Genomic DNA, 19,812 nt, shown 5'->3' on the forward strand with positions numbered 1-19,812 from the left:
CATTTCAGCTTCACATGGTATGTTGACATTAACACCACCCTTTAATGCATCCATCATTTGTAGGGGTGGGCAAAAAAACCGGTCAAACCGGTAACCGAACCGAAAACCGATAATCCGAACCGAAAAAAACAGTTAACCGAACCAGTGGTTTTCTTAATGGTTAAAAAAATAGATAGGTACCGATTTCAGTTTCGATTTCGGGTTAGAGTGTTCAAAAACCGCGGTTAACGGTTAACCGAACCGGTTAATAAATATAAACTTTAAAAAAAAAGATATAGGCCATTTGACAACAAAGGCAAGGCAAATATAAATATAAATACATAGATTATACTGCTTAATATAAATACATAGATAATAACATAGATTAATATAAATATATAACATAGATTATACTGCTGTAGACACCGAGTCGGAGGACCTGTGACGAAAACCTTTAACAAAGCGGTCGAAGCGGTTGGTTCTGGGAAAATTTTGAAAGAGAAAAACGTATAATAATAAAACAGTGAGTCAACGAGAATCGCGATCGTTGAGTGAACGGCTCGTGGACGCTCCGCGACGTAGAGCGAGCGCCTAGCGGCAGCCGACGTGTGTCCGACGACAGTCGGACGCACGTCCGGCAGCGCAGGGCGTGCGCTCGGCGTCCGCGGGACGCCCGACGGCCGTCGGGCACGCACCCCCGACAGCCGTTGGGCGAGCGCCCAACGACGTTGGGCGTTCGCCCAACACCCAACATATGTTGGGCGTTCGCCCAACATAGGTTGGGCGTTCGCCCAACATAGGTTGGGCGTTCGCCCAACCAGGGTGGGCGATCGCCCAACCCCCTTTGGGCGACGCCCAATTTTACTCGGGCGTCGCCCAAAGTTCCGGGGATCCGTTTGCCTATATAAGGCACGGATCCCCATGCATTTAGAGGAGGACTTTTGGGAGGAGCTTCTCACTCTAAACATTTTTAGAGAGAGAAAATCTTTTTTTGGGAAAAAACATTTTTTTTCTTAAAAATTCCAAATTTCCTAAAAGTTAAAATTTGACCAAAAAAGAAAAAACACCGGGAAAGCACGATTCGTGGAATCAACCGACTTCAACCGTCAATACCGAACTTAAGGTATTATCCGAGGACTAGACTCGTTTTATTTATTTTATTTTCTTTATTTAGTTTTATGTTATAATTTTATTTATTTAGTTATTCATTTATTTATCACGTTTTATTTAATTCTTCGTATTTATTTATTTTTATCCCGTGTTAAATAAAATTCGGTTTTGTTTTAAAATAAAAAAACCTTGTTTTAATATCCCAATACGAACCGTGATCCGATTAAAAGGTAGTTCGGATATTAAAAACGTTATAATTATAAGTTTTTTTGAAAAGATATTTCCGAATAACATTTTAAAATAAAAACGTCGTTTTAGGAAACTCCGTTATAGGCTATGATCCATTTTTGGTAGTTCGGAGATCCAAAACGATTGAATTAGACTTAATTTAAAGCTTTTGAACGAATCTGGAAAGTTGTGGACTGTTTCTATAATTCTTCTCTTTCTGTCAGTGATTGCTGTTTACCGACGGATTTTCCGTCGGTAAATCTGCTGAAATGTAAAAAATGCTATTTTGGTCCATTTTTCTCAACTTTTAGGCTTTTGGTCCTTTATATATATATGTATATTCATGAAATATATACTTTAAAACTATTTTTAAATACTTAGTACATATGTTTGTTTATATGTATATATTTTCTATTTAATTCATTTAAACTATATTGGGTATTATTTTTTAGAGGATTATTTATTTGGGCATCTTGGGTAATTAATTGGAAGGTGTTTTGAGGATAATTAGGAGTTATTTTGATGTTTAATGTATATTTGGGAGAGTTATTTCTCATATATTTATTATGATAGTTATTTTGGGATATAAGGTTTATTTTCTTATTAACAATAAACTTGGTTCATTATTTTACATGTTTTAAGTATGATAAAAGTGTATTATATTTAGTATCTTCCATTTTCATTATTATGTATATATTTAGCTATATTAGGTGGTATCCTTTACTTGGTTTTTTAACTTATATGTATATCACTATTTTCAAATATAGGTATATATATGTATATGCTCATTTTCTTACCCTTTTGGGCATTTGGGGATATAGGTTTTAAATTAGTTTCCAATTGATGAATTTGGGATTGGTTCATTTGTTGTTGTGATTATGATAACGTTCAAGATTGTTTCAATTGAGTGAAAAGGGGAAAATAAACCACGAAAAATGAGAATTTAATTTGTTTATTTAAGCTTGATTTTTAGAGGATTCTAATGTAAATAAAACGTCTTCTTGACATTTTTTAAAGCATTTCCAAAATATCACGTATTGAAACCTTAATCAATTCCAACGACGGATTAAGCGAACCTTGTAATTAAAATAGCTTTTAATCGTAAATAATAGAGTTTTGAATCGTTTTCTTAAATGATTTGTACAAAGTAAATTGACTTGTATGCCTAACCACGTTTTCGGGTTAAAATTCTTTATTCCACGTCTTCAAACGCTCGAGTCGTTCCAACGGCGGTTCGAGTAGAGGCCACATAAATAAACGGGGTTTTGAAACGTACCTAAATCGTTCCAACGGCGATTAAGGTACGAACCAAGTAAATAAACTCGTTTTCGGGGAGTGAGTTTAGTGGAGAGTTAACATGTGAATCGAAGCATAAGACACACTGTAAATAAATCAATTCTTCCTTCTCCCCCTCTCTCTTTTATACTTGGCATCAACGTAGATGGGTGATTCTTTACCAAAATTTTGAATTTTTGACATTATGTGTATTTTAATATTTTTTTAAAAATTAGGTTTGGGTAAAAATTTAACCGTTAATTTTTGGTTAACTAGTGAGAATTGGTTAAAAACCGTTAACCGAAAAACCTAACCGAAATTAATGGTTAACCGATTGATATGGACCGGTTTTCGGTTTGGATGGTTCAAAAATCGTTGATAATGGTTCAGTTAATTTTTTTGCCTAATGGACCGGTTAACCGAACCGTGCCCACCCCTAATCATTTGTCATATATACTTTGCCGAAAAGATAAAAAAAAACATGTGCTAACACATCAACACAAATAACTTAACTAAATTATGTTTTCATCTTGCAAAAACACTAAAGACTCACTTCGATCGAGTATAAGCCAAAGCTTCAGCTAGCACATCTCTTCTCGGTCATCTATTACAACGAAACTCTAAAGCACTTTGGCCTATCAACTTCGAAGGGGGGGATGGACGTCTAATATCATTACATAACTATCACGTTACACATGGCCTAATATTATACCCCTTCCAAAATGGTAACCGCAAACACTACATGGACCAGTCAATGAAGACCTCAAGATCGTGCACATTCAACCTACGTCTTGGGCCTTGATTTGCGAACAACAGTTACAGCTTATGCAACTGTGTTAGGCTGATTGCCATCCTCGTCCATTGAGCAGTTTCCACCAGGACCGACTTAGGCTTAAGCCATAGGTGCACCGGTCCTAGGCCTAGGCCAGGAGTGCACCGTCCTAGGGCCAAGGGTTGTATGGGGCTACAAAAAAACTATTAGGTCTATACATATGGGGTAAAAGTACACAATACACTAAAAGTTAACATTCTCCTTGCATATTTCAGCTACATAATGTTCATTATCTCTCCCTTAACTTTGCCGACTTAAGAATTAAAGTAGGGTCTTCGGTTCTCGATCCCTCCATAATCTTTTGTCTTTCTTATTTCAAGAAGAATTCAAAAAGCTCACTTCAAATTATCAGACATCAGGAAGTAAGTCCGTTTAATAAATTTAAAGTTATTCAACATATTTTTTTTAATGAAAAAATACTTTATTAATCAAAGATTAAATTTGAATTATTACAGACTAAGTTCCAAACAGAAGCAGGAACATCCTCAATAAAAACCATAGGAACAGATAAAGAAATTGCACAGGTTGCAAGTGAATGAGCAACCCTATTTCCTTCCCTATTAACAAAAGGAAAGGAGCACGTATTAAAAATCGAGCTCCACGATATTACATCTTCATAGAGGAACAACAACTGCAAGTTGGGTAACCTTCCAGACTGTAAAACATCAACAATAGATTTGGCATCAGATTCGATAATAACGTCATTGAAACAACAGTCTCTTGCCAGAAAAATGCCCTCCAATATTACTTGCAATTCCGCTTCTTCCATTGTACTGCAATTTTCAATTGGCAGGCCTGCTGAAGCCATAACAAGTCCCGAACAATCCCTATCAACCAATCCTACCCTACACACAAGGCCATTTGCCCCAAATTTGGCATCGCCGTTGATTTTGACAACACCGTTTGGGGGAGGACGCCATACTTTTGTAGAGCAAAGTTTGGTGCCCGAGACTCTCCAGTACTTGACTTGATAATCTGAACCCTTGACTCAGAAAATATGCCTTCGTGTAACATCTCTAGTACCTGTCTTTGTACTACCTCGTATGGAATCCAAAACTTCTCGTGTACCAATTTGTTTCTGCGATACCACAAGACTTCTTTTCAACTAAATGTTTTATCCATTAAAAATCAAACTTAGAGACATATCTTATTTCTTAAGCTATTAAAAGCCCAAATTAAGGAGTTGGCTCACATTTTTGCGTAATTTTCTCGTTTCACAACTTCTTCCGTATTTTTAATCATATTTCGGGTTTTATTTAACAATTCTTGACCTTTCGAGTCTCATTAATAAAGTTTGTTTTTTTAAAAAAAGAAAGGCCCTTTCCAATTTGTATCCTTGTATATATTTGATTTGTTTGATAAAAATTGCTTGACATATATATCTAATAGTTACATATTCAATAATGATATGTCTAGTAAAAGATAATATCAATGTACAATAATTAATATTTAAATATAAATAAATGAATTAAAAAACATTGATGTAAATGACAATAATTGGAGCCACGAAGCCACCAATTGAAAGAAAACAAAGGAAATTTGGAGATATATTATTTGAGTTACTTTTTTAAAAGCCAAAATATGCAATAAAAGAAAACGAAAACTCAATAATTTAAAAAAAGGAGAGAAATAAAAAGGGGGGGAAGAAATCAGAAATCAGAAATCAGAAATGTTTCCCTAATCCCAACCCTAACTTTTCTCTCTCTTTCTCAGATACAAAAAAGAAAAATCCCTCCCTTTCCCTCCTCTTCTCTTCTCTTCTCTCCTCTCCTTCACTTCTCCTTCTTCCTCCTTTTCTATTGTCATGTCCCTTTTCTCCTGAAACCTAAATCATCCATCCTGCAATCTTATTCAATCGAAACTATGGGCAAGTACATGAAAAAGTCTCAAATCTCTGCAGATGTAGCTTTAATGGAGCTCTCTCAATCCACTACCTCTGGTGTCCGTACAAGAGCTAAAACCCTCGCCCTTCAACGACTTAACCCCGATACCTCCTCCTCTTCCTATCTTCAGCTCAGGAGCCGCCGCCTTGAGAAGCCTCCGTTGCTTAAAGATGCTAAAAAAGGGGGTGTTGATTTCGAAGCGCCGGAGAACTCAGATGCTAGTTGTGGAAAAAAATTGAACTGCAAAGACTCTTCAAGGTTGAGGAAAAAGGGTGGCGGTGATTTTGAAGAGAGCGGGTGTTTCAGTGAGAAGCGGGAAATGCTCGGGTTGCAGTGTGAATCAGAGGATTTGGGCGTTGAGGTTTCTTTTGGAGAGAACTATTTGGACTTTGAACTAAGAGAAAGGTAGTATTTCTTTCTTTCTTCCTATGAGGTTTCCTTTTCGTTTATTTTACCTTGACTTTTTTTCTAGTCTAGCTCTCTTTTCCCCTTCCTCTCTTAGTTTTTCTTTCTGATTATTTAGTTTTGGAGTTTTCCTTTTGTTTTTTTGTTTTGGGGTTTTTGTTTCTGCTTGCTATTACTAGCTGCTTCTTTTATTCTGTTTTGTGATTTTTTATGTGCATTTTTGAGTTTCTTGGTGTCCTCTGTTTTGTTTATCCTTGAGAAATGTTTAGCAAGTTTTCTGCTGTGTTTACTTTTCAAGGCGCTTTAACAAGTTTGTTTTCAATTAGAAGAAGAAAACTCCCATGCAGTGGAATAATTTCACATGAGGGTTCTAAGATTTTAAATTTTCAAACTCAAGTTAAGCCATGCATGTTTCAATGCTTTCTTCTTTGCAAGGTTCTATCTATTTTGCTTGAGTAATTTTTATGTTCTCCGGAGTTTCCTGGATGATTTTGCTTTCTTTCTTTTTAAAATAAATGGGGTTTCTGTTTCGGTTCTTAAAAGTCCTACTAATTATGCAGTCAACTTCACTTTCGTTTGGATAAAATCATGGGATAAGATCATAAGCTTTTTTTTAAATTTTTTTTATAAAAACATGGGATTAGAATTTGTGTTGGTGAAAACAATGGGCGTTTCTGTTTAGTATTTGTTCTGCAATCTCAGAAAAAGTGAAAAGAAAAAATAAACTTTTTTGGAGTTTCTTTTGGTTTGATCAGTTTCCGTTTTCCTGTGATACATCAATATTATTGCTAATGAATAATATTGCTTTCAACAAAAGGTTATTGATGTCTGCGACTTGTGGAAGTTGTTTCTTTATAATTTATTATACAGGTCTCCATTTGAAACATGTGTGCCCACCAAGCAGATTTATTAATATTGCAACTTGCTTTTCTTTTCTATTCTGAAAATCAACTTATTCATTTTTATATCCTCGTTTTTCACACGGGCACACCAGAAAAGGATGTAAAATTATTTTCTGATTTTGGATCTCAAACATCACTAGCTTGTGTGCATATCTTAGTGTATGTTTGGTTAGTACTCCATGAGTTCAAGATTTTCTTTTTGTGTGTGTGTTTTTATGAAGACCATTACTTGGTATTTGGAGTAATAATTTGGACTTAATTTGAGTCTATGAGGAACTCAAAATAAAGAACTAGGCTGTGTGCTATCATGGGATTCCTCTTCTGAATTACCGCAGTTATGGACTTGGATTTACTTTGTAATTCTTACTTTGTATATTTATTACTTTGCAATAGTGAAGTCAATAAGTGTTAGCTTGATAATATATAATGATATATCATATTCATGGGACCTAGTTGCAGAGTGGGACATTTATTTGGGATACTCTGATTTTAGGACCATAGCTAGATGACAGAAAATATCAGTTTTCTTGCTTTCTTTGTATAGCTTCTGACTCCCAAATTGGCGCTGTCCCTCTAAATAGTGGACTTACTTTCTTAGCATAAATCCCATTTCCCCCAAAATAATTTGGTTTCTAATTTTCAATTATTGATTATCTTTGAAATGCTTATCTTTGAGATTGACAGTTTACAAACAAATATAGTGACTTTTGTCTTGATTGATAAAGCAGGAGCACCAGGGAAAGCACTCCTTGCAGCTTCATAAGGGACTCAGAGACTATTGGAACCCCTGGCTCAACAACTAGACAAACAAGCTCAACTATGGCTAATCGAAGAGTTACTAATAACATACTGAGAAATATCCCCACAACCCATGAAATGGAGGAATTTTTTACCTGTGCAGAACAGGAACAACAGAGACTATTCATTGAGAAGTATGATTCTAGCATACATAGTTTCATTGATCCAAGAAAAGTGCAAAGTGATATAACTTTATTCCAACTAGATTGCAGTTATACAAGTGTTTCTCATATGTTTTTCTTGACTTCTTGCAGGTATAACTTCGATATTGCGAATGATTTGCCGCTCTCGGGTCGCTACGAATGGGCCCAAGTGATTCCATAACCAGTATTTCATCTCTAGGAAATTCATACCCCTTAGATTCTTTAAATGCTGAAGGTAAATGGAGACATGGAAGAGGGATAACTCCACAGATGAGTAAAATGATTTGGGGGAAAATGATAGCTTAGCATTTACATGTTTGATTAATGTAATTTGTAGGAGGTATATTTAGAGTTAGTTATTAGATTTTAACATTTGTCTATACTTAGGAATGGACCATGAATGCTCTTTTTAGTAATAAATGTAACTCATTTTCTCTTTGTTATATGCTCCTTTCCTCTTGCTGTTTTTGTACCATGCAATATTTTTGTAGGACACAAGACAATCAATCACCTGCCCTGAATTAAAGTATTGATAGTGATGTTTCTAAACCAGTAAATCTAAGATAAGATAGTTTACTTCCCTACTTTTAGTGGTTTTTTTTTATTGATGTTGAACATAGGAATAGGACCACACTATTCAACTGCCTGTCCAAATGCACCAGGCTTTAATTAGTTTTACACTGGGTAACTAGTTTTTTACTTTACTGTGTTTTTGAAGAACTGTTTATAAGCTTATCTTGCAGTCAATATTGTCTTTTTATTTATTTTTGTATTATAAAGTCTAGGTTGGTTTATCATGGCGGTGGAGTAGAGGGGTGGTGGTGGTGGTGGTGGTCAGTTTTTGCAGTTTTGGATTCTTGTGACGAAATCAATCTTTAACTTAGAGAAGTTGAGGCTATTTTTACTTTTTTCTAAAACTGGTGGTGGGTGAGTGAATTTGTCAAGTGGGCATTAATTGAATTTGAAGTAATTAATGGTGAGACTGGTGAATTTGGGTATTCATTCATTCACATGGGGATGTTGTACGAAATTTTTGAGTATAGATTTGATGATGTCCTTTTCAAACTCTTCTATTCTTTATCTGTGCGTGTACTGTATCTCTCTTTACATGGTAGATTTGAGTTGGGTTGTTGGAGGACAAAAGTTAGGCTTGTAATTCAGCCGAGTTTTGGTTTGTTCATGCTTAACTCGATAGAAAACGAACAATTTCGAACTCAACATCTTCTTTGTGAACTGTTTATTTATTTGTTCATGACTTTTACTCTTGAACAACTTATTAATTTTGTTCGTGAATTTTGTTTGCGAACAATTCACTAATTAATATTTATTTGAATTTTTTTAACATAAAATATGTAGTTTTAAAACTTGCAAAATTGAAATTTTACGTAAAAGTTTACTTATGAGCTTGTTTATGAATCTATAACAGAGGCAGCTCGCGAGCTTTCGAGTTGAGGTTTTTCGTACTTAAATTCGGCTCGTTTATGAATCGAGTTGAACGTCGAGATACTCAAGAGCGGCTCAGGTCATTTACAACTCTAATGAAATTTGTCTGTCTACTACTTTTATCCTTTAATTCAGTTGAACTGAGTTTTTATGGCATGCTGATGATTTGTTTAACCTTCGCTAAATATATTTTTACTTATTTTTCTTAACTTCCCCCACATTAAGAGTTCAAGTAAAATGCATATTTCCTATTGCCAGAAATTAGCTGTTTTTTCTTTCAAAATAGTTATAACCAATTATTTTTTTATTCCTAATGTTTACCGTGAAAAAGCAAAAAAAATTTTAACTTTCAAAATGAGAACCAAACAAGCGGTAATAAAAAACTAACAACAATATCAAATAGTATGATACAAATCTTAAAGTTGTTAATTCATTTTTCATGTAGAGTATCAAATATTATGTGATCTATATATTTCACATACATACTAAATAAATTACCTCTGTAAATTATATTATTACGTTAGAAAGAAATCGAAAGCTTTACATTAATAGTAGAACTTAATTTTAAGCCATTAAGTTTTTTTAATTATGATTTTTTTTTTATCTAAGTCCGTGAACTTAATTAATGTATTTATGATATTAAGTCCCTTAAATTTATTCTACTGCCTCCTTAAATTCAATAATGAAAATTTTCAACTACATTTTTTTTTTGTTTTTTTATCCATTTTCTATCGCACTTTGTTGGTGGAAGTTCAATAGAGGCTTAAGATTAAATATTGCCTTGCTTGGTAGATTAGCAATTTTCAGTTTCATCCAGAATTAGCAATTTTAAATAAGTAAGAAATTAATTTTAAATATTTGAGCAGATAGTAGGGTAAATAGAGTGAGAGCATAGAGATTCTGTTGAAATTGCATACAAATGCGTAATATGAAAATGAGATAATGTCACATCTGATAATGTAACATGTGAATTGTAAAAGTGAAAGCAGATTAGAGATGTCGCCTTCCTAAATGTCTGAAACTTGTAGGGTCTTTTTCTGACTTCTATCCCTCTCAAAGATAATATCATATGCCTAAGAACCCTATACAATATCATGTGTGTGTTCATGTCACAAACTAGGAAGCATCACACTTGCTAACATGACTTGTTTCGCTATTAGCGGTGACAATTATTAGGTTCGTGTCGTGTCAATTTCGGATTAGTGTTAAAATGAGTCAATTCTAACCCAATCCAAATTTCCGTGCCATAATCGTGTAATCCTAATCAGGTTAGTGTCGATTTCATATCGTGTTTTCGACATGTAATTTTACTATGTACATACGTTTATAACAATGTAAGAGGTTCAAATCGTGTTTGCAAGTAATAATTGTAATTTTATCATCTTTATTGATAAAAACATGAAAGAATATAATATATTTTTTTAAATATTTATGTCATTTTCGGGTTAACTTGTCAACCCTAACCCAACCCAAAAATTTACGTACCAATTTTATGTCGATAAAAAAATAACACATTACTTATTAAGCTAAATCCAAATACTAAAATTGCATATCAATTTCGTGTCACATGTACTTTTACTACCTCTAGTCACTGTCTATTTCCCAAATATTCTACTAAAACTACAATTTAGGCATTTAATCCCACAAGGAGGATCAGTAATCAGCACAAGGAATATTAATCAATCACAGGGTTTGATTGAGATGGCATCTCTCCAGAAGCCAAGTCACAGCAGTTTCAAGAGCCAGATCTGAATTCTTTTCATATTTGATAATCTCCAGTTACTCCTGTCAATCCCACACATGTGTAGTAAATTAAGAGTACATTCGCTAGGGATTTATCTCAAGGAATGTCAGAATATGAAGCATGCCATTAGCAATTAAGCATAATATTCTGTACATATTTGCCGTTAACGTTTTTGGAGAAGTATAGACATACCCCTAATGTAAGAAATAGTAATATCAAAACGGATGGTTGTATCAAAATTGTGTTATGTGATTTATATTTTCTACATGATCATATATGGGGTAAATTGCATACGTGATGTACAACCTTCGTCTACTTTGGTGTACAATCTTTAATTTTGCATATAAAACTGTACAACCTGCCTCCCACTAAAGTGTAGTGCTGGTAAACGTGAACAGTCAACACGCCATATCAGCAATTTGACCAATATAAAAGTAAAAAATTGACCTACCAAATATGAAATTACTAAAATGTCCTTATCCTTCCTTGCAACTCCTCTCTCTATCTTTTCATTTCTCTCTCTAAATCCTCTCTCTCTATTTATCAATTCAGTGAATGGGACAACCTCATTCCCAATTTACTACTTTAAATCTCAACCGTTGATTTTTCAACGGTATCAACGGTAATTTGGAAATGGAAATCTCATTTTCAATTGGGTTAAACAGGATCAGATTGCAGCAATAAATCTCTTTTTAATCAGTAATATGATACCTGCTATTTAGTGTGTATTTGACAACCTTGTAGAATGAAACCACAATCCCAACAGAAGGACCGGCTCAAGCAACACGAGGACCTACTCCTGTGAACAGTCCCTTCAATCCTCCATCCCCATCTAGACTATAATTATTAATTCCATTATATTTGAATTAATAAATAGACAGAGAGAGAGAGAGAGAGGACTTAAAAGAGAGAAAGGGAAAGATAGGGAGAGGAGTTGCAAGAAAGGAGATAAGGGCATTTTAGTAATTTCATATTTGGTGGGTCAATTTTTGACTTCTAGAGTGGTCAAATTGATGACGTGACGTGTTGACTGATCGCAATTACCGGCTGTACAAATTGAAGGTACACCAAAATCTGATAGTGGACAAAGGTTGTACACCACTTATGTAATTTAGCCATAATGCATGATATGATATAAATGCAATAAAATTGAAGGGTTGTCTCTGTATATAGTGTTGTCAGGTCAAAAACTCAATGTTTCCGAATGAAGCAATTTCAGGCCTAGGTTTTGGCAGGATAACCTTTGAATGCTTGGATTGCAAAAAATAAACTCACCCATATGTGTTGAGTTTATTATTATTATTATTATTTCCTCTTATCCAGGCCAAAACAACGCTGCCTGGGCTAGAGCAAGAAAAAGGACACACAACCCTCCTGCAGGGGGTGCAATCAGCACCCCACAGATGAAGACGGAGGAGTGGACAAGGGGGAGAACGACCCCTAAACCACCCCCTCTCTATAAGGAGTGATTCGGCCCCACGGCCGGGAGTTCACCGACACCCCTTGCCCCTAAACCCTGGTAAAAGTAAATTGAGTTCTATTAACTGGGCCCAAAATTGATCCATGTACCATGTACTGTTATCTGGACCCAAAATTGCTCCAAGTTACAAACATTAAGAATACAATTTTACATTAAAGGTATATATGCATTTCTCCCAAAATGTTAAGGGCAAATTTAAACCTTACCCTAATATCAGGTCAAGTGCCTTAATACAAAACTTATTTCAGCAAATTGAAATGAATATAAGAAAGAATCAACTTCTTCTCCTGGTAAAATAAGAGCAATACCTGCTTGAACCGGTTTTCCACTCAAAACTCATGGAGTTGGAGGCTCTGAACTTGCTGCTTGCTTTGTTTCTGACATTTCAACTTCAAATGCACCACTTTCTGAATATTTATCTTGCTCCATTGCCATCCTTTTAATTTTTGCCACTTGTATAGCCCGTAACTCATATCTAATAATTGATACAAGTCATTTTTTCTTGTTCATGAAAATCGAAGTACCCGTAAAATGTTCGTGAGAGTGACAGAAAATTACTATATCATGTGCTATTGCAAGAAAAGAGCAGGGGAAATAATTCTGACTATGTTAATCATTAAGTTGATGGCCATGTGAGCAATTAAAATGTCTGGAGAATAATGCAGATCTAGCAATTGTAACAAGAACGAAAGCAAAATACAGAATTAGCACATTTGAACAAAATTCAGAACCAAAAATTCCAAAGGGTAGACCTAGACTTTTCCTGAGATATATTATTTCCATTGGAGATCTTCTAAAGCATCTAGCTTGCAATAAAGAAATTTTCACTCAGGTCCAAATGCAGAATTAGCACATTTGAATAAAATTCAGAACCAAAAATTCCAAGTGGTAGACCTAAACTTTTTCCTGAGATATATTACTTCCATTGGAGATTTTCCAAAGCACCTAGCTTGCAATAAAGGATTTTTCACTCAGGTCTCCAACCAAATATCAAAGCTCAACTGGTTTAACAATCATATGTTATTTGAAATCCTATATTTCATACACTTATTACTTACAAATCTATAATGTTGTGTTTTTCAAACAGGCACGTTCTTGTAACCCAAATTTCTTATTACTATTGCTAAAAAGATTCTCACAGTGAGATAGTACTAATAATGAGGCCCACTTAAAAGGACTCTATCTACTTGTGTGGTGGACGGTGGAATGAGTAATAGAGCTTAGGTTTCTGCTGAATTAACAATGACCGAGTTGAGTCTGCAATGCACATCATACTGCAACACTCTCTTTCATGCATTAATACATAGACCACCAGTAGAGTTGAGAAAATATCAAGTTACCACTAAAAATGTGAAGGGTTGGTCCTTCATTAAAGAGTGGACTACAATTAAAACTTCATCCTTTTGTTTAAATTGCTATCGAAGTCTACTCGTAGCTTGACTAGTACCCTGGTTCAACCGTACATGTCCGTCCCAAGCTTATGAGAAGGATTGCAGCAGGTGACAGGCAATTTAAAAACTTGGCATATCCATATAATATGAAATCAACAATTGTAAATGTAGTTTTACACTGAGTGAACTGGTGCAATATAATCCATGTAGCTAAGTCTAGCTGAATCTCAATGCTTCTTCAGGTGTCAGCTAGAAACTGATACGTCGGCGTGCAGCCTACCATAAAATCTAATTTGGGAAACAGAATTTATTCACATCCACCAATATTCATCAAAAAAGTTTAAGCTTCTTCTCAGTGACAACTTGAGCAAACAAAATCAGACATTCAGATAAATGTATGCCAGAGAGCATCAATGGGAATGACATCCAGAACTGACTTAACCATTTTGTTCCTTTTCCGGGTTAAACTCCAATTTTTCCTTCAACCTTTTTTTAGCTAAGCAATGTGACTCTAAATCTTCTTTTCTGGCTATATGTTAGCCTAATTTTTTTTCCTTGATAAATTTTACCTTTATTTAAAGGAAAATGCAATAGACATTAAACATTATTCTCACTTTTTCTGTTAAATAAGGGTAAAATTGATTTAGGTTTTTAAGTTGAGGATAAAATCAATCCAACAAAAACATTAGGGAAAAACCTACTGTATCAATTGGATTACTGAATATTGGGATGCATTATCAGGTTGGTCTAAAAGGAGATACAATGAACCTTGTATCTCCACATTCAATCAGTAGAGGTGATTCATTTCTGCAATGTATATTTGGAACTCTGGAAATGTAGTAGAGATCCAGAGCAAGGTACGGCAGAAGATTTCTAGTGAATTCAAGATTGAATTTGATGACTACAACGTAACTGAGGAGGATGTACTGTCCTTTGGGACAATTTTGATGTGGAAGCTTCAGATTTTCTGTTGTGTAAAATAATTGTAGTAAAAAGGTAACTTCAAGCATGCATAAGAGGTTCCACGAGAAAGCTTGACTCAAGGGAAGATTAAGGAACAGAAAGATATGTCACGGGTAGATAAATTTTCTATCAATCGTCAATTTCATAACTAGTCTTGAGGAGAAGACTGTTTTTGATGGTGTGGGTAGTGACAGAGAATGGGATACTAGGAATATAACATCGTTACTGGACCAATTATATTATGGCCCAAAGGTGATGAATGTTTGCCCTACCGGAATTAGGGGACACGTCACTCTTATACGGAACTTTTTCAGGCTTTGCATTGGTGAGTGTAAGGTACTGGTAGGGAAGGGGTTAGCAAGAGGGGTAGTCTTTAGCATGTTAGGAGGGGTAATCTTTAATATGTTTGGAGAATCTCTTGGTTTTGGCCCGGAAACTTGAGTTCTCCCTGGGAAGAACAGATACAATCTGCTGTTGATTTCTTCTTTGTTTTCTCTATCAAAGCAGATACTAACTGTTATTAGTTTCTTATATATGTTATTGCTTTCTTTTCATTCTTGCATTTGCTTGTTCTAGATTCATTAGCGGTAGTGGTACTTGCAAAAGATCATCATAAAGATCACATTCCTATCTTCGAGTTGGTTAGCTGTTTTTCTATTTGTTCTCTATCAGTTCATTTCAAGAATTAGGCATTGCCATGACTCTATAAACATCTAAAATTAAATTAAAAAGTTGAAACGTTTACTCTTTTCAGTTTTCATGAGTGAATTTTCTCCAATATAATAGATTCATAGAGTTTATAAGTTATGTGAAAGTAATATTACTGTAAACCTAAATACCCATAAAGACTCAGTTCACAAATAGAGAGAAATTCCTTCAAGAACAATAGAATTTCAACATAGTATAATTAAGTCACTGAAACTTGAAAACTTACACAGCAACATGGCTCTTGACAAGTATAAAATAAATCCTCCAAAAATCCCGTTCCTTCAAGTGACGAGGGCATAGCTTAAATCTAAGTTGTGAAAGTTCCTGAAGAGCAAAGGAGCATATGGGAAAAAGAAACTGAAATGCATAATAAAGCAAGAGCCATCGTTCATTGTGTTTGTGCCAGTTGAAGTGCAAAAACTGACATGTCAACAGACTTAAAAACAACTTGCACAAACTCCCAGTTCATAACTGCAGGGTTGCTGAATATATAGTTTAATCTTCCTTTCATACACAAATTTTCCCTTCCTATTCATAGAGAATAAATGAATGTATGCACTCAGAAAACCCCACTATAAGTAAATTAATGTATAATCATGGTAAGAAAGCTGCCTTGGTTAATAAAGGCCACAGCTCAGTGACTGATCCAGGATTCAGTGGAAGGGGTGCTCCAATGCCTATAGGTGTTTGATTGAATTTTTTTTGGTGCCTTCATCCTAAAAAATTAAAGCTCCATAAATAGGTTCAATCGAATTTTCCGGCGACGAGTGGGTGCTCAAGCCCCCTCCCGAACCCCTATATCTGTCCCTGCTCAGCTCAGTGACATGAGACAAAAATCCTAAACAAACCCCAAAAAGCAAAGCACAAATCAACAGTTCATGGACTTTAGTTCTTCATATCATATTTTCCTTACTGTTCATACACCAAATGCAACATTTGAACTAATCCTTTTCCAAACTGCCCAGCCAACTATCATAAATTTTACTGATTTTCCTCTTTGTCGAGCTTAAATAATCAAAATTACCTGTCACTAAAAAACCATGACCCATAAAATAAACCATTAACAATTAAATTGCTCACAAATGCGGTTTTTTTTTCATTCCCTGTATTCCCAAGGCCAACCTATTTTCCACAAACACCCAGATTAATCACCAACTATGTCCATTACTACCATCTCATCTTGAGTGATCTCCTCCAATAAAATAAGCCACAAGCTAATTCATATCCATCAAATATATAAAAGACAGAACCAAGACAATTTATGAGGAAAGTAGAAACAAAAACCTTGACTTTGGAGAGGACAAGAGTAGCATGTCGCTCCTGCCATTTAGAGAGATCCTTTTGAACATTGGCGGATTTTGCTGCAGCACTACTGGTACTTAAAATTTCATCGCCAAAAGAATCTCCAGCAACTCCCTCTTCTTCAGCTACCAAGATTCAATCAGAAGGCACAACTAAATTAAGAGTTAAGAGCAAGAAAAATGACACAATTGTAAAATGCAAATACAAATACTGACCTTTGAGTGGGAAATTCTTGAAGGTTTCGAGTGTGAAGGACTTGACGTGATCGATTAATTGATGGGTAATTCCAAGTTCTTCTTCTTCGTGCTGGTGTTGTTTTTGAATAGATTGATTTGGGGTTTGGGGGTTTGTATTACTGCGTCGAAACCACGAAGACCAGTCCATGAATTTTGTTGCAACCCCCAAATTTGAATTTTTCACCTTTCTTCCTTTCGTTGTATTATCATTTGCCTCGTTTATGTTTTTCGTTAGTTAAATTAGTAATCCTTCTGCCTGTTACTACTATCTCAGTAGTCTACTTAAATTGGGAAACTGGGAAGATTAACTTCTTCCCCAATCAAGCTCTAGTTAGTAGGGATAGCAACCCGTATTCAATGCGTGGGTATCCAGCACTATCAGACTATAATGTAATTATAGGTTGTATTCGTATAAAAGTGTACGGAATAAGTATGAGTTTAAAAAGTTAACCATGACGGATATGAGAATAACTCCCAACTTATCTGATATCTAGTACCGTAATATAATTGACGGATAATGGGTAACAAGTAACTTATTATCCGTTATTCGTCCCCAATCTTTTGCATAAAAAACATATTAATAGTTTTAGATGCAGGAAATGAGAATCGAACCCATAACCCATGTATTAATAGTTTGTAGATGAATTATTTATGAATGATTTATTAAATTTATGCTTTCTTAAATTTGTAATATTTTTTGTTTTATGTAATGATTCTTAATTGATAAGGGTACCTACTATTTAAATGAGACGGTGATGAGATTCATGAAGTATTCGTTAAGGTAACGTAATATGTACGGATAACGAAAAAATAAATAGGTAAGAATCTGAGATTGACATTGCTTAGAGATACTTTGTCGGTTGTTATTCCTACTAATTAGTGGATTGGATGGACAGTCCTTACCTATACAATCACACAACATGATAATTAATTGATTCGTTATCTAACTATCATATTATATTTTTCAATCACGTTTTTTTAAGTTGTTTTTAGGAACATTTAGAGTCTGTTTGGTTCATATATTCCTATTTGCTGTTTGATGTTGTTGTTAGCGGTTACTAATATGTAATACATGAAAAATAGTAGTGATTTATGTAAAAATAAGACAAAGTGATTTATACCGATTTATAGTAGTGCTTACCTAAACCCTGAATGATCAAATGAATTTGGACATTTACCATTAGATTTAGGTTTATTAGAATTCTATGGTAGAGATTCAAACTATCCTAAAATTTAGATTTAATAAGCGTAGATCTAACAGTGAATTTGATCAGAATCCATATGTGAATACTACTGTCAAAGACACATATATGCACGTGAAATAAAAAATAAAAAAGTTCAACAAAATATATCTTGTGTAAACATGTTTTTGATTCGGTGCCGAACATGAGATAATTTTTTTTTAAACCTTTTCTTTTTAAAAAAGTATACATATCTTCAATCTGTTAATAATGAGTGATAGCATAATGCACATATGAGTGGAGATAATAAGATTCATGACTACATAAAAAAAACTCTGTTAATAATGATAGAAAATTAGCCAAACTTTTGAAGCTTGGGGTACAATTAGCTCAACTTGTAAGTAGATCTGGCCATGGACTGGGCTCGGACCGGGCCTATCGGGCTTTTATATAAAAGTACTCAAACCAAGCTCAACCCAGTCCGCTATAAATTTAGGCGGACTCGAACCGGACTGAGCTCGGACTTAAAAATCAAATCTCAAGCCCAGCTAGCCCATATAAACCCACCTAAATATATACACATAATTTTTAATTACAAAAAACAAAATTTATATTTAAAATTAAATATTTAATATATAAATGTATAAATTAATTAGTTAATATTAATAGACGGGCCAAGCTGGGCCGACCCGTGCTATTTTAATCAAGAAGAAATTACATCAAAAATCATGTTTGAATTTTAATTTATATTTAAGTAATTCCTATATTTGTGTGCTTATTTTTATTTCTAATTTTGTCAAAATTCAGTTATTTTTTCATTATTCAAAAATCATAATTTTGAAAAAAAAGAAAGTGGGATACGGATGTAGTAAAAAAAACTGAAAAATATGACAAAATAAAATTTTTTTCTTTAAGTATGAGGAAATTATAAATATATACTTGATTCATGACTTATGTCTAATTCACCCTTTAATCAATCCCAAACCCACCCAAAAAGTAGACGGGTTTTAGCGGATTTGGACCAGATCGGGCCTAAGCTTAATTCATACTATCCAAATCTGCTCCAAAGGACGACGGGCCGGGTGAATACTCTGGCCCGTGAACAGGTCCACTTGTAAGTAAATATTAGAAGTATAGTTATATTCTATATAAACTGGGCTTGGGCTGAGATGCTAGTGGTCCATATTTTGGGGGGTGTGGGGCACTTTTACTCAAAAAGAAAAGTTTCACATCCTCAATCGTTATTATGAATCCGAAATGGTTGGGTTAAGTTTATATTATTAAGATGAATTTTCAATTAAATCCGTTTATGAGTTTATTGACCCGTCTAAATCCCTTTTTCATGGATTGAGTTTGGATATGCATAATAGTGAATATAGGATTGGTCTGAGAGGGGATCAATTTTACACTTGTGTATTTTTTTTTGTTCTGAACTAATTTTTTCGTATTGTAAAACTTTTTAAAATTAAACTAGATTTGGACTATAAAAATAAAATATAGTCGTTTTAAACAAATTTAAGGAAATTTATTCCCTATCTTATATTAATCAAGTGAGATTTTGCAATTAAATACAAACTTAATGAACTAATTAATCATCATAATCTTAATTTGTTGCAAATAGAGGGCTAAACCATCAATAGTATGAGTGGTTATGGTGGCCGGGGGCTGAAACCCCATGGTAAGTTGGTTCCCGTGGGGGGAGGGGGTCTGGGCCCCTCTAGGCTCCCCTATCTCCGCCCCTAGACATGTCTATTTGATGTTTGACATGGTTTATTCCAAACCCCGATTATACATAAAATGCATTGAGTT

General features: G+C 34.5%; 2 protein-coding genes across 4 annotated transcripts; one reads left to right on the forward strand and one right to left on the reverse strand.

The window, feature by feature from the left end:
* Positions 1 to 5,068: 5,068 nt before the first annotated feature.
* LOC136228633 (cyclin-dependent kinase inhibitor 3) lies at positions 5,069 to 8,018 on the forward strand. 2 transcript variants are annotated; one of them, XM_066017081.1, is made up of 3 exons: positions 5,069 to 5,712; positions 7,340 to 7,546; positions 7,667 to 8,018. In XM_066017081.1, the coding sequence occupies exons 1-3, from the start codon at positions 5,288 to 5,290 to the stop codon at positions 7,734 to 7,736; spliced, it is 702 nt and encodes a 233-aa protein (XP_065873153.1). In that variant the 5' UTR covers positions 5,069 to 5,287; the 3' UTR covers positions 7,737 to 8,018. The 2 variants fall into 2 exon arrangements, with proteins under 2 accessions (XP_065873153.1, XP_065873154.1); XM_066017082.1 differs by having other exon boundaries at positions 5,074 to 5,712; positions 7,343 to 7,546.
* Positions 8,019 to 10,516: 2,498 nt separating this feature from the next.
* Positions 10,517 to 17,186, reverse strand: LOC136230722 (uncharacterized). 2 transcript variants are annotated; one of them, XM_066019888.1, is made up of 5 exons: positions 16,802 to 17,186; positions 16,569 to 16,705; positions 15,511 to 15,608; positions 12,531 to 12,697; positions 10,517 to 10,783 (listed from the first exon to the last, which is right to left on the reverse strand). In XM_066019888.1, the coding sequence occupies exons 1-4, from the start codon at positions 16,968 to 16,970 to the stop codon at positions 12,559 to 12,561; spliced, it is 543 nt and encodes a 180-aa protein (XP_065875960.1). In that variant the 5' UTR covers positions 16,971 to 17,186; the 3' UTR covers positions 10,517 to 10,783; positions 12,531 to 12,558. The 2 variants fall into 2 exon arrangements, with proteins under 2 accessions (XP_065875960.1, XP_065875959.1); XM_066019887.1 differs by having other exon boundaries at positions 16,569 to 16,711; positions 16,802 to 17,182.
* Positions 17,187 to 19,812: the final 2,626 nt, after the last annotated feature.

The sequence above is a fragment of the Euphorbia lathyris genome, chromosome 5, assembly GCF_963576675.1.
Source record: "Euphorbia lathyris chromosome 5, ddEupLath1.1, whole genome shotgun sequence".
Classification (NCBI taxonomy): Eukaryota; Viridiplantae; Streptophyta; class Magnoliopsida; order Malpighiales; family Euphorbiaceae; genus Euphorbia; species Euphorbia lathyris.